This window comes from Penaeus monodon, chromosome 17 (assembly GCF_015228065.2).
Source record: "Penaeus monodon isolate SGIC_2016 chromosome 17, NSTDA_Pmon_1, whole genome shotgun sequence".
In the NCBI taxonomy this organism is placed as follows: domain Eukaryota; kingdom Metazoa; phylum Arthropoda; class Malacostraca; order Decapoda; family Penaeidae; genus Penaeus; species Penaeus monodon.
The window spans coordinates 16,759,112-16,774,111 of NC_051402.1; the positions used below are offsets into that span (position 1 = coordinate 16,759,112).

Consider the following 15,000-nt stretch of genomic DNA (forward strand, 5'->3'; position numbering starts at 1 on the left):
ATTTTTTTGGTAATCTTATTTTTCAGTGTTTCTTCTTCTGAGTTGTTGGGGGATTTTTGGGGGGAAAAAGGGTTTCTTTGAGGGGGGGAAAAGGGGACTGGTGTCTCCATAGGAGCAAAAAAGGGGAGGTGTTGTGGTGGGGGAAGGGGGGGGAAAGTTTTTTCTGTCTTTAGGGGTATGCGGGGGGAAAGGGGGGAAGGTTTTTTTGGTAGTAGGGGTGTTTAAAGTATTTATAGGATTAGTGTCTGGTTTAGGATTCAAAAGAGTTTACGGGGGAAAGGTGGGGTAAAAAGGGGGGGGGTTAATGGGGGAGGGGGGTTTTAGGGAAAATTGGGGAGAATGAGCATATTACTGAGAAAGGATGGGAAAAAAATGACTCTTTTGCTGGTTCCGAGTTGGCCCAATTTAAATTGAATTTTGCACCTCCTCAATTTTGGGTGGGACACCCCTATAAATCTTATGGGGCCGACAGTTGGCACTTGCGTGTTGTGGGGGCATTAAGGGTAGGCCCAGGTTGGGCAATAGGGGGATTGGTGTGGAGGCATGTTTGGCTGGGGTCCTAACCCCAAAAATTTTTGGAAGGTAATTTTGGCTATGTTTGGGGTTTTTGATGATCTGGGGGAAATGGAGTACTTGTCTGATGTTGCATCATTTCGGTGAGACGGAGTAATCTTCTCCACATCTGACCCTCTTTTTTAAGATTTGGGGGGTTTGTGGGGGATTGAAAATGTTCCGGGGCGTATTGGGTTGGTGGGGTTCTGCAAAGGTGGTTCCATATAGGTCTGTTATTTTTTATGCTTAAATTGGTTTTCGTTTTTACTGTGACAAGAGGGGGGGGTTGGGGGGCTAGGAAAAACTTTACCTACTTGTTTTTTTGGGGAAATTGGGAAAAGAAATGTTTCGAGTAGGGGCTGTGGGGAAAAACGAAAAATCGTCCCATTTGCTGGCTAGATGGTTCAAAATTTTTTGAGAATAGGGGGATCAAGGGGGGCGTACGAAAATGGGGTATGTTAAGGGGGTGTGTTATGGGGTTAAAGGTTTTTTGGTTAAAAGCGATAAAAGTCTAACATCTAAGCATGTAGCCTATGTTAATGTTGGAAATGGCGAGTTGTGATTAGTTTCTAAACTGGGCAAGGAGTTGGGGATGAAAGGGTTAGGGCGGTTGGTAAGGATTTTTTAATAAGAATTGTTTTTGAGGAAAGAGAAAAAGGTTTTTGGAAACAAGAGTGTGGGATTCTGTAAGGATTCGAGGTTGGGAGTCATGAAGGGGGGGTAGTGGGGAAAACAGAGTACGAGTTTTTCAAACTGGGCCACAGTAGGTGTTGGGATTGGAGTGCCGTGTGTGTAAAGACTAGGCTGTGACATTTGCTTTTGGCATAAAGCAATTTTTTTAGCAATTTTCATTTTAAAGAATTCTTTTCATAGGGCCCTTTTAAAGAAAACTTTTTTAAAAAAATATGCTTTTTATGTAAAATCTTTCTTTTTACTAAAATCTTACTTTTATCGCCAAAGAGTAAATCATGTGTGTGTGGTGTGGTTTATTATATAATCATTATAAAATATCATTTAATTTCTTACTATCATTAACTGTTTTAGTTTTTATACTCCTAAAACTTTTTTATTACTGGCACGCCCAAACACGCGAGTTCTCGCGTCTCCCGCCAAAAAGCTTCCTTGATCCGTTTGGACCGCCCATTTGTTAGGAGGGGGCCCAAGTGGGTTGAATATCAAATTGTTCGCGCTTTCCGGGCCTGCTTCGCGCTCCCGCCTCTTCCAGAAGGGTTCACACTGAGCTTGAATATGGCCCACTACTCTCACCACTCAAACAGAATGCCGAAGTGGAGAGAGCGCAACTGCGCACAAGATTGCTCACGGAGTGCGGAGATTTTACGAAATTGATGAGAACTGCAATGAAAATTTTGTACTACAAAGGTCTGTGAAGTCTATGGTTTAAAATGTTTAGAAGTTTTAACCCATGATATACTTTTTTTTTCAAAATATTTTCGCACGATATTTCAAATACGAATATACCATGGAAATTGACAATTTTTCTCATATTTATTTAGGTTCCCAATTTGAAGAAATCTTCAATCGTGCAACATCTGAAGACTAAAAGACACAGAGAGAAAAAACAAAGATCGCAGCAAGACTAGGCATACGGAAAGAAGCTTAGAAGATGAAGAAACTGTTAAACAGCACCTCCACCCTGCGCAAAAAATTTAAATAGAGATCTCTGCAAAGCTTTAATATCTTCTACATACCTTTAAATAGGTAAATTCAACACCGTTCTCATCCTTTTTCTCAAATATACTGCATACACTTTTCCCAAACCCAGAGTACTCTTAGGATACCATGTGCAAGATTTTTATAGAAACTTTGAGTGATCTTCGACATAAAGTCGATGGAAAAACTGGGGGTGTCGTTAGACGAAACGACAGACGTGAGCAGAGGTATGTTGCGTGCTTTGTTTTTGGGGATCTGGGAGAAGAGTGGAACGGCTTAAATGTTATTTAGGCAACGTAGCTGAGCTGAAATCTGTAAATCCCTCGACCAAAAGCAGCCTTCTTCAATGATTCTCTACATGTACTGTGGCCTCACAAATTCTGTATGAAAACGTGTTAATTGCTACAACAGATGCAGCACCATATATGTGCAAGGCTATGCGGGGATTGCAAGTTATTATCCGAAAATGATACATGTGACATGTCTCGCTCATGGTTTACATCGGTTGCAGAAATGGTAAATTTCTAACTACCCTGAGGTTAATCGTTTGATATCTGCAGCCAAAAGTGTGTTTTCTTAAATCACCACGACGAGTAGAAAAATTTTAAAGGGAACTTTCACCTGGAGTCTCCATCCCACCTTCGCCTGTTGTTACCCAGATGGGGCCTTGGTTGGAAGCAGCGCAGTATTATTAAAATTTCATCTGGAAGAGGTCAATAAGACAATTATGAGTTTTGACGAAACTGAGGCCCAGAGCTTTGCTGAGTGCAGAGAGCTCCTAAAAATGTTGAAGTGAAAGTAACTTGGCGTTCATTGCTAACCAATTTTCTGTATTACCTCTACAATTGAAAGCTTGAAACACGTGGGCTTCTTTGAAAACAGCTGTTGGTTACATCACGGAGGTTAAGAGAAGCTTAAAAACATGTATAAATAGAACCTATTTGATAAGTTCACGTCAGATTGGCTAAAAATAAAGGATTTGCAACTGTTAAAAAATTAGCTCTCTCTTATCTGGGAAATTAAAAAAACAAAGGACGAATACATCAACCAATACTCCACTCTGAATTAACTGCTTTTTCAATTTGCTCCTGTCGTTACCTGTGATGTGGAAGAAATTTTTTCTGTGTACAAAACTGTTTTAGCCGACAATAGATGCCAGTTTTCTTTTTAAAAAATTTTGAAACATCACTTAATCATCAAATGAAATGAACCCTAATTATGTCCCTGTTGGTAATGTTTTGTCACTAATGAATCTTAAGTTTTTGGGTGTTTCGTTACTACGTATTGTTTAGTGTTTTTGTTACTAAGCTTATTTAGTGTTCTTGTTACTACAGCCTATTGTTTATTGTTTTTGTTACTACGTCTACATAGTTTTTTTTTTTTTAATGTAGAAACCTTTATTTTTTCCATATTTGAATACATAAAAAATCATAGTACTCACTACTCAGTCTGACTGTATTGTCTGCCCTTTGTTTAGAAAATCGTGACATCGATGATAAAATGTGTAATAAGTTCCCCATTATGCAAAGTGAGAAACTGATCAGGGAAAAAAGAAAATATCCATATAACATAAACAGCATATATTAGAGCATAAAAAGCATACTGTCAAGAATAAAAAACATATTTATGAGCATAAAAAGCATATTTTAAAGCATAAAAAGCATTTTTTTTTAAGCATAAAAAGCATTTCTGTAAAAGCATAATGTCACAGCCCTAGTAATGACTTTATGAGAGTTAATGATTTACATAAGGGATTCACGTGCGTAAGGAGGGAGTGGAAGGGATAGAGGGGATGGTGGGGGGGTTTTAATGTGGGGGGGGTTGGGGTCGGGGGGGATGGCTGTTTTTGGAGGGGGTAGGAGGATAGGGTGTAGGGGATATCGTTAGGAGGATGGATATCACAGTTACTTGGAGTGTGGAAGGAGCAGGAGTTGTAAGATTTGGGGGTTGAGTGTCGGGTTTTCATTAGTAATCTTGAATTTTTTAATGGTTTCTTCTTCTGAGTTGGTTCGGGAGTTTTGGGGATAAAGGATTTCTTGTGAGGGGGGAAGAGAGGACTGGTGTCTCAAGCATAGGAGCAAGGGAATGTGGGGATGAGACAAAATGATAATTGGGGATTGGTATTGGATGATGTTTTAGAAAGGTCTCTTGAAGGCATACAAAAGATGGACTATAAGAGAAAGGATATGACGAAGGTCAGGTCTGTGGGAGCGGGAAAACCGCGAATATTCCAATGAAGGATAGTTATACTTTACTGATTTGGGGGGGAAGCACTAGGGGTGGGGAAAAGGACTGAGAGGTCTGAGATGGGAGAGGTGTGGGAGTTTGGTGTTCTACTAGGAGGGGTATTAGGAGATGGAGGGTCTGAGGAAGGGATACTTGTGACATAGGGATTCACGTGTGTATCCAGGAGGGAGTGGAAGGATAGAGGGGATGGTGGGAGGGATAAAGTGGGCGGGGTTGGGGTCGGGGGGATGGGTTTTTGTTGGGAGGGGGTAGAGGATTGGGGTTTGGGGGATATCGTTAGGAGGAGGATGGATATCACAGTTACTTGGAGTGTGGAAGGAGCAGGGGTTGTAAGATTTTGGGGGTTGAGTGTCAGTTTTCATTAGGTAAACTTGAATATTTTCATGGTTTCTTCTAAGGGGTTGGTTAGGGGTTTTGGGGGATATAGGGTTTCTTGTGAGGGGGGAAGAGAGGACTGGTGTCTCAAGCAAAGGGGTAAAGAAGGTGGAGGGGATTGTGTGGTAGGGGAAGAGGGGTGGAACGTTTGTTCTGTCTGTTACGGTAGTGCGAGGGGGAGAGGGGAAGGTGGTTTGGGTTGTGGTGGTGATTGAAATATCTGTAGTAGAATTGGGGTGTCTGGATTTAGGATGGCAAAAGAGTTTGACTGGGGAAGGGAGGAGTAGAAGAGGGGGTTTAGATGTAGGGGGGGGGGGGTTTTAGAGAATTGTAGAAAGAGCAGTATACTGGATAAGGAGTAAGAGAGAAACCACGTCGACGTGCTTCTTGTCTGGCTTCACGTAGTGTGAGTCCAAGTTTTGAATCTGAGAGTTGCTACCTCAGACTCAAATTTGTAGGTGGGACACCTCTATAAAATACATTATGGGGCCGCCACAGTTGGCACATGTGCGTGATTGTGCAGGGCAGTTAGATCGGTATGGCCAGGTTTTGGGGACATAGTGGGGATCTGGCGTGGAACGGCAAAAATGTTTGGCTGGGTGTCCTAGACGCCAACAATTTTGGCACTGACGTGGAGGAGGTTGGTATGGACGAACAGGGAGGATTCCCCCTCCTATATAGACGTTAAAGGGAAGGTCATGTCTACGGAAGGTAATTTTGGCTATGTTAGTGGTTTCTTTTGATTACCTCTGGGGGAAAGGAGTAGCATTGTACTGACGTTGCATCATATCTGTGAGACAGGCAAGTAGGTCTTTTCCCAATCTGACCAATCTTTGTCATAGATTGGGCAATTTGCTGGGGAGATTGAAACTGTTCCGGTGCTAGTATTGAGGTTTGGATGGGGTTCTGCAAAGGATGGGGTTACCATATAGGTCTGTTTTTTTGTTAATGCTTTTAGCTTGGTTTTCGGATGTTACTGTGACAAGACGGGAGCGGTCGGGTCGGCTACGGAAAGAGACTTTTTCCTACTTGTTTTTGGAGCATTGTTGGAAGAGAAGGTGTTGTCAGAGTAGGGAGCTGTGGGAGGGATCACGAAAAATCGGTCCCCTTTGGCTGCACTGAAGAGGGTATTCAATATTATTGTAGTGATAGGGGTAGTCGAAGGGCGGGTGCGTGACGATGGGGTAGTGTTGAGGGGGGTAGTGTTATGGGAGGTGGGCAAAAAGGGTGTAAGGTATTAATAAGGGAGGATGGGGTGGTTATGTTGGAGGTTGTGGGGATAGAGGTTTGAAGTTGATTGCTGGAGAGTGGAAATGTTCCTTAAGGTTATTGTTGGCTACTGTACTAGTAGGTATTGATGAGGGGGTAGTTATTGCATGTTCGGAGCCGTGGTCAAGGGGAGCCCGGGTCAGGAATCGGGTGGGTTTACATCGTTGGGGCTAGTTGATAAAGGGGCAAGCCTTATTTCCCCTAATAGTGGAGATAAGTCTTCATTACTGGCCATGGTAAGGGCCTGGATTATGTTGGGGATAAAAACAGTCCACCCCTCAGGGTCCCCCTTGAGGGGTAAAGGGCCCAGATAACTAATCGGGGAATACCCTGCCCATGGCTCCCTCAGGCCGTTCAGGGCTGGCACAAAGTCACCTTTCATCCTTTCAGCACGGCTCTCACACCTTAGGAGGTGGATAGCAGAAGGGTTTGGTGAAGGGACAGAAACGAAAGGTGGGAAGGAAAATAAAGACCATGCAAAATTAGTTGAGTCGAGGGCTGAGTCCCAAGGTTGGGGAGTTCCCCATCATTGGGTCCCAGTCTCCGCCTCCTAAGCCCCCCCACGACAACAACGGGCAAGGGATTGGGGGGTCTTATATCTTAGGAAGTGGACAGTATTTCAAGTATAGGTGATCATTGAAAATGCAATTAAAAATCATTTATTATTAAAATAATATTGCATGTCATAGTCTAAAAAAATCATCAATGTTGTTACATTTATGTTATTACATATAGTAAATCTATCACAGCTTTACCTTTTGGCACTGACATGGACAGCATACTTTAGGATAACCACCTAAGAATGTAGCATGGGAATTTGGAGGATACTGTAACTCCACGATATAGTAACTCCAACCGAGTTCTAAAGAAAATGTTTATTGCCAATTTCTAAGACCACTTGATAAACGTAAATGATACACATGTTCAAGTGTATTTAATGGCGAAAATTCTTTGTCCATATAATACACATCTTACATGCTATTCACTACATTCGAATTTTCATCCCTTGCATATAGTGCAGCAGAGTTATAACTTACAATACAATCTGATCACAAACACTCACACTGTGCGATTATTATTCACCGCCTATAACTTAACCAATTAAATTAAATTACACATTTATCTTAAATTATCAGGATTGCAAACACGATCACAAAATCGTCATGCTGTGGAAGGTAGCCGAATAGAGGTCGCCATTCTAAAGCTTGTGCTCAGTGGAAAAGCAATTCGCTGGACAGGCAGGGTTGTTCTGAGCATCAGGCTCATCTACGATCTTAAAATATGGTGAGGAGTTTTGCTCGCCTGAAGCTAAGACTTTGCAAAGAGTGGAGGCACTCAACTCTTCCAAACATTTACTGGCACCGAAATTATCCCTAAAGACACTCAGTGCAGACGACTGCTGAGGTCCGCCGCTGCGCGTTGTCGCCTCCGATGCATTCAACCCAGACCCGTCTTCATTTTCTCTTTCGCCACAGCTCAAACGATCAGGCTCTTCGGATGTATTGAGAAGGGAGTCCATGGAGCTTGTGCGTTGGCTGTTCTGGGGTCTGGACACGCCCACACTGACGAGGTTGACGGGTGTCACCTGTACAGAATGGCAAAGGCTCGTGATAGACATTTGCCGAGAGTTTCGCCGGGAAGGTTCTAGTAAGACCAGGTCCTGATGGGTTACACGCCAACGTCGCCACTCACGTACATGGTACCTGGAAAGCAGTCAGAAAAAAAAAGGGACGTGAGGACAACTGGGAGTGGGAGGAGGGAGAGAACAGAAGGGGAAAAGGGGGGTGGAGGAGGAGGAAGACAAAAGGGGGAAAAGGGGAGTGGGGGGAAGGGGGGGGAGAAAAGAAGGGGACAGGGGGTGGGAGGAGGGAGGGAGAGAACAGAAGGGGAACAGGGGAGTGGAGGAGGGAGGAGAAACAGAAGGGAACAGGGGAGTGGGAGAGGGAGGGAGAGAACAGAAGGGGAACAGGGGAGTGGGAGGAGGAGGGAGAGAACAGAAGGGGAACAGGGGAGTGGGAGGAGGGAGGGAGAGAACAGAAGGGGAACAGGGGAGTGGGAGGAGGGAGGGAGAGAACAGGGGAGAGGGAGGGAGAGGGAGGGAGAGAACAGAGAAGAGAAGATAAGGATAGGTTGAGGGCGAGGGAGAGTCCCGAAGAGGAAAGGACATGAGTACACAGGAGAGAGAGAAAAAAATTACGATAATGCAGGGAAGAACGAGAGGCATGGGAACATCAGAACCGGAGGAGACCAGAAATCATGAGAAGCCGTGGACCGGAGGGCGAGAGAAACCCACCCTATGACAGCGGTCGCCCAGGCCGTAAAGATGCCCAACAGAAGGACGGCGAGGACGATGAGGCCGAGCGCTTCCCACTCGACCAGCTGCTCCTCGAAGGTCTGCTCCTCGTCCTGCACCTTTGGCACTCGAGCGACCGTGATCCGGCTGTGGTCCTCGTCGTGCTTCTGAAGGAAGCGAAGCAATTAGGTTCTGCATGATGGTTTGTAATTTATAAGATTACAAATATACGCATACATACATATGCACATACAGCTGTACATGCAAGCAATCGTCCATACAGTTGTACATATGCACATGTACTTACATACATACTCTTGTATATGCATACATACACATGAACAAATACATAAAAGTTTGTATAAGCAACATGCATTCATACATATGTGTATAAAACTATATACACACAATATGGACTCTAGTGTTGGCTTATAATGCATTCATGCAAACACGTATACATTCACATATGCACATTACAAACCATGCATACAATATACACAAAAAATGCTTAAGGCGGTACAATATTTAATATTTTCTTTAAAGGGAAGAAATCCTGACTACTGTAAGAAAATTCCTATAACGGAATCTAAACTTACTCTCAAGCTTGGAACCTTGACAAAATGGATTTTTGTCATGGTGGCGATCTTGGGTCGTCTCTTCTTCTGGGAGGAATCTAGCCCCGCGGGATTCGTGTACTGAAGGGCACCGACGACGCAGAGGTAGATGCTGAGGGCGGCGAGGGGCGTGAGGAGGAAGAGGCACAGCACGTCCACCAAAATGGCCCTCCAGACGTCGCGGTTTTCGCACTGTACCACAAACTGAGATGTTATAGACTAAAAGAAGTGGAAATGCATCGTCTGCCTTTTTCACTTTGCATGTAATAAATAATAAACGTTTCCCCATAAACAAACGAAAAATCGAGGGATGGTTATCGTTAATGTACCTCTACGTGGGTATAATGTTTACTTGAGAAGCTTAAATAACCTTATTGTATGAATTTAGTAAATGCGGTTTTGTATACCATTGCGTCATCTTAATGACGCGGCTAAGTCACCACAAAATGGGTTGTGTTCAGCAGTTTTAGGCCTATTCGTTTCGAAACAAAAATGTGTTGCATTTATACTTCAGCATATCGCAATGGTTTATGCAACTACACTAGTTAAGTTTGCAAATCTGCAACGATGCTTCCTCGTTCACATGAAGGCTACAGAAAACTTGTGGCGATGTTCGTACTGTCTACCTACTCTCGAAAAAATATCTTGCATTTACCCCATTACTCTCGAAGAAAATGCATTTTTAAAACACTACCACACAAACACTGCATAAACGAACCACCTTCCATAAGGGTCTAGGTCTGCGCATGACCGTAAAGGCGTAATGACACAGCTCGCACTTCTCGCAGTTGGACACCGTGAGCCATCGCTCTAGACAGGTCTTGTGCACCAGACCCATGCTTCCCATACACCAACAAGGCGATATCAGCGCTTCGCTTCTTTCCCCTGAAAAAAATATAAACATAAAAACTAACTAAACTAAACAGATACAGAAACCATTAACTCAATAGATAAACATTAAACAGATACAAAAAACATTAATTAAACAGATAAATATAGTGTTCAATGATCTTACCTTACTTTAAAACCACATAACTAAGTGTGCAATGAAATCCATGCCGTTATTAAAGAAATGGTTTAAGGTTCCGTTGCGGGCTTATGGCAAATAAAAAACATGTCTAATAAACTTAAGGACACCCAGGTATGTAAAAATTATACTTAGGTCAAATTATAATGAGAATTATAGATTTTTTTTGGATCAATTTCAATTACTTGCCTTACAAACGTACGTAAAATGACCTGACCAGATCAGAAAGTATACCAGGACAAGAAATGGGTCAAGAGCCAAGAGCAAGGGAGGGAGAGGAGGGAGCCAAGAGCAAGGGAGGGAGAGGAGGGAGCCAAGAGCAAGGGAGGGAGAGGAGGGAGCCAAGAGCAAGGGGGGAGGGAGGGAGCCAAGAGCAAGGGAGGGAGAGGAGGGAGCCAAGAGCAAGGGAGGGAGAGGAGGAGCCAAGAGCAAGGGAGGGAGGGAGGGAGCCAAGAAAAGGGGGGGGGGGAGGGAGCCAAAGAGAAAGGGAGGGGGGGGGGGCCCCAAAGCAAGGGAGGGAGGGGGGGGGACCCAAAGGCAAGGGAGGGAGGGGGGACGCCAAAGCAAGGGAGGGAGAGGGGGGACCCAAGAGCAAGGAGGGGAGGAGGGGCCCAAGAGAAGGGAGGGAGGGGGGACCCAAGAGCAAGGGAGGGAGAGGAGGGGCCCAAGACAAGGGAGGGAGAGGAGGGAGCCAAGAGCAAGGGAGGGAGAGGAGGGAGCCAAGAGCAAGGGAGGGAGAGGAGGGACCCAAAGAGCAAGGGGGGAGAGGAGGAGCCAAAGAGAAAGGGGAGGGGAGGGGGGAGCCAGAAAAGGGGGGGAGAGGGGGGAGAAAAGAGCAAGGGAGGGGAGGAGGGACCAAGACAAGGGGGGGAGAGGAGGAGCCAAAGAGAAAGGGGAGGGAGAGGGGGAGAAGAGCAAGGGGGGAGAGGAGGGACCCAAAGAGCAAGGGAGGGGAGGGGGGACCCAAAAAGGCAGGGGAGGGGGGAGCCAAGAGCAAGGGGGGGAGAGGAGGGACCCAAAGAGCAAGGGAGGGAGAGGGGGGGCCCAAGAGCAAGGGAGGGAGAGGAGGGAGCCAAGAGCAAGGGGGGGGGGGGAGGGAGCCAAGAGCAAGGGAGGGAGAGGGGGGACCCAAGAGCAAGGGAGGGGAGGAGGGACCCCAAGAGCAGGAGGGAGAGGGGGGACCCAAGACAAGGGAGGAGAGGAGGGACCCAAAAGGCAAGGGAGGGAGGGAGGGAGCCAAGAGAAAGGGAGGGGAGGGGGGGCCAAGAGCAAGGGAGGGAGAGGAGGGAGCCAAGAGCAAGGAGGGAGAGGAGGGACCCAAAGAAAAGGGAGGGAGAGGAGGGAGCCAAGAGCAAGGGGGGAGGGAGGGAGCCAAGAGCAAGGGAGGGAGAGGAGGAGCAAAAGCAAGGGGGAGAGGGGACCAAGAGCAAGGGGGGGAGAGGAGGGAGCAAGAGCAAGGGGGGGAGAGGAGGGAGCCAAGAGCAAGGGAGGGAGAGGGAGGGAGCCAAGAGCAAGGGAGGGAGAGGAGGGAGCCAAGAGCAAGGGATGGGGGAAGGGAGGGAAGGGGGAGGGAAGCCAAGAGAAAAGGGGGAGAGGAGGGAGCAAGAAAAAGGGGGGAGAGGAGGGACCAAGAGAAGGGGGGGAGAGGAGGGACCCAAAGAGAAAGGGGAGGGAGAGGAGGGAGCCAAGAGCAAGGGAGGGAGAGGAGGGAGCCCAAGAGCAAGGGAGGGGGGAGGGGGCCAAGAGAAAGGGAGGGGAGGAGGGAGCCAAGGCAAGGGAGGGAGAGGAGGACCCAAAGAGCAAGGGGGGGAGAGGAGGACCCAAAGAAAAGGGGAGGGGGGAGGGGCCAAGAGCAAGGGAGGAGAGGGGGGACCAAGACAAGGGGGGAAGGAGGGACCCAAAGAGAAAGGGGAGGGGAGGAGGGAGCAAGAGAAAGGGAGGGAGAGGGGGGGCCAAGACAAAAAAAAAAAGGGAGGGAGGGGAGGGACCCAAGACAAGGGGGGGAAGGAGGGACCCAAGAGAAAGGGAGGGAGAGGGGGGACCCAAAGACAAGGGAGGGAGAGGAGGGGCCAAGAGCAAGGGAGGGGAGCCAAGAGCAAGGTAGGGAGCCAAGAGAAAGGGGGGGGGGAGGGAGAGGGACCCAAGAGCAAGAGAGGGAGGGAGGGAGGGGAGCCAAGAGCAAGAGAGAGGGAGGGAGGAGGGAGCACAAGAGCCAAGAGCAAGGGAGGGAGGGAGGGAGCCAAGAGCCAAGAGGGAGGGAGGGAGGGAGGGAGCCAAGAGGAGCCAAGAGCAAGAGAGGGAGGGAGGGAGGGAGCAAGAGCCAAGAGCAAGGGAGGGAGGGAGGGAGGGGAGCCAAGAGCCAAGAGCAAGGGAGGGAGGGAGGGAGGGAGCCAAGAGCCAAGAGCAAGGGAGGGAGAAGGGGAGCCAAGAGCCAAGAGCAAGGGAGGGAGGGAGGGAGGGAGCCAAGGGGCAGGGGAAAGAGAAAGTTATTCGACCACATAAGCCGACAAATCAACTCCCTGACCTTCGTGGCAGATCCGGCAAAAGCGGCCAAGGCTGTGGCAACTACTTCCGCTCCTGCAGGAGACCGTGGGCGAGATATGGACGGGCCCTGCGTTCGCTTTGGTGCCTGGTTCGGAGGATGGCGGAGGCGGAGAAGTAGCCGACGAACCTGTATGAGACTGGACGTAGACGGACATACTCGCCGATTCCACTACTGAAGCGACAGGTGGAGAGGACGGATGGACTGACTGCGAGGCCAGTCCAATATCAGCTGTGCGGGCAGGTGGTGAGAGCTGTTCGCCTGCAGAGAGATGTACTGGAGGTGACACGGGAGATGCACCTAAAAAAGAAGATTGATTCACGATGAGGAAAAGAGTATTACAAAATCTATGAAGATGAAATTTTTGCTTATGTGAATACGCACACACAATATAAACAAACTTGTATGGGATTATTACTGAATAAAAAAGGCTTGGCTAACAAAGTTTGAGCTTTCATTTAGGTTTGATTATACATGGGTCCCTATCGCAGTTAGGGATAGAGCAGTGTACCATGCCAACTGTGGAAAAGGAGTCTCGCTCAACCACAAGGGAATAATCTAATCATGAACAGCATCAGACTGTATAGCAAAAGTACCATTTCTTGATCATAATCGGGTAATTACCGTTCTGTTTTGCTAGAATATAATTTGCAGGTTTGTTAAGTCTTACCAGAGAGCCGATTACAAGGCCAGCGGCGCACGCGCGGATTCTTTTCTAAATATTTACCAAATCGCCTCCCAACACATGACTCGTTTTAAAAGTTCTTAACCCCTGTTCAAGGAGCTTTCAGTCCCTTGGCTTATTGCACAGCTTGAAGTCTGTAGCATCTCTGATACATTATTATGCTTTCACAACAATCACATGAAAATAAGCTGCATGAATGCATTACCAATGTTCGTTATAATTTACGTTCTTTCCTATCACATCGTGGTAACAAAGATTGGTAAAACTCGACTTGGGTGTGGTGCCACGGTTCTCTCTCAAAATTTCACAGTATGACTTACAGAGTGGCCGATTGTACCGTATTATGGAGAGAATTAATTAAAACAATTTACCGTTCCCCAATCGATTCATTACAGCTGTAGCATTTACCTTCCCAAAATGATAAGGTAAATTCCTGCGAAACCAAAATCAACGGCAAACATACCGGAAATAGAATACAAATTACCACGTGAAACTTACCTGTATTCATGTTTACTACGATATACCGCCTTGTCCTTCCGATAGGCTGACGATCCGAAATCCTTATAGTCTTCTATTCACACAAAACAACATGGAACACTTGATATTAAAATAAAGAACTCGCTAACTGCATGATAGTCTCGGCACCGAAATCCCTCCCGCCGCTTTGCCAAACAACTAAAGTTCTTCTCTTTTTCACGTGACAATGTGGATATTGAAGGTACTCCTGTAGCTACAACTGCCATGCTTGAGCAGTTTAGCGTAACAACCAACGGCTTTGTTACACCTATACAGCTCGTTTGTACAACTGTTTGTTAACCTCCCCGCATTTGTGAATCATGTATATTATCAAAAGGATCTTGGGTTGGACCAAAATTACCCAATAGCATATTTCTTTTTTTTTCTTACGAATGTTAATTAATAGTGATTTTTTTAAAATTAGGAATCTGGTATGCCATGGCGACTGGCTAATATTCTACACTTTCTTTGCGCTCTTCTTATGTACATATATGATCTCATATACATGCTGCTTCCCATGGATTGATTATTTTTTTTTTTTATTCCTAATGTTGTTTTATAATGTAATCATTCTAGTATTATCAAATTATCATCGATCCAGTAATCATCATTATTACTGTTGTTGCCGTTGTTGCTTTGTTGTTGTTGTTGTTATTATTATTATTATTATTATTATTATTATTATTATTATTATTATTATTATTATTATTGTCTTTAATATTATTGTCTATTATTATTATTATCATTATTATTATTATTATTATTATTATTATTATTATTATTATTATTATTATTATTATTATTATTATTATTATTATTTTATTATCAATATCATTATTCTTATTATCATTATTATAATAATTATTATTTTATTATTATTATTATCAATATCACTATTATGATAAAGATGAATGTTTTTATCATTGTTATTATTATAATTATAATAATAGTGTATAAAAGGTATGAATGAGGATGAATATCTTCACAATACAAGAGATGTATTTGACAGGTTTCGATTGCGTCTTCGTCAGAAATACATGATCTCATATATGTGCTGTTTCTCTTGGAAGCAGCACGTATTGTGTCTTCTGACGAAGATACAATCGAAACTGGTCAAATACATCTCTTGTATTGTGAAGATATTCATCCTCATTCATACCTTTTATACATTTATCAATATGAATACGGTTTCATAATGATTATAATTAT

At 45.2% G+C, this 15,000-nt stretch overlaps 1 protein-coding gene across 5 annotated transcripts; it reads right to left on the bottom strand.

The window, feature by feature from the left end:
- Positions 1-6,764: 6,764 nt before the first annotated feature.
- On the bottom strand, positions 6,765-13,986 carry LOC119583566. 5 transcript variants are annotated; one of them, XM_037932114.1, is made up of 6 exons: positions 13,774-13,962; positions 12,573-12,890; positions 9,740-9,906; positions 9,004-9,225; positions 8,408-8,571; positions 6,765-7,817 (listed from the first exon to the last, which is right to left on the bottom strand). In XM_037932114.1, the coding sequence occupies exons 1-6, from the start codon at positions 13,781-13,783 to the stop codon at positions 7,313-7,315; spliced, it is 1,386 nt and encodes a 461-aa protein (XP_037788042.1). In that variant the 5' UTR covers positions 13,784-13,962; the 3' UTR covers positions 6,765-7,312. The 5 variants fall into 5 exon arrangements, with proteins under 5 accessions (XP_037788042.1, XP_037788045.1, XP_037788040.1 ...); XM_037932117.1 differs by having other exon boundaries at positions 9,004-9,213; positions 13,774-13,961; XM_037932112.1 differs by having other exon boundaries at positions 6,769-7,817; positions 8,408-8,574; positions 13,774-13,961.
- Between the last annotated feature and the right edge of the window lie 1,014 nt (positions 13,987-15,000).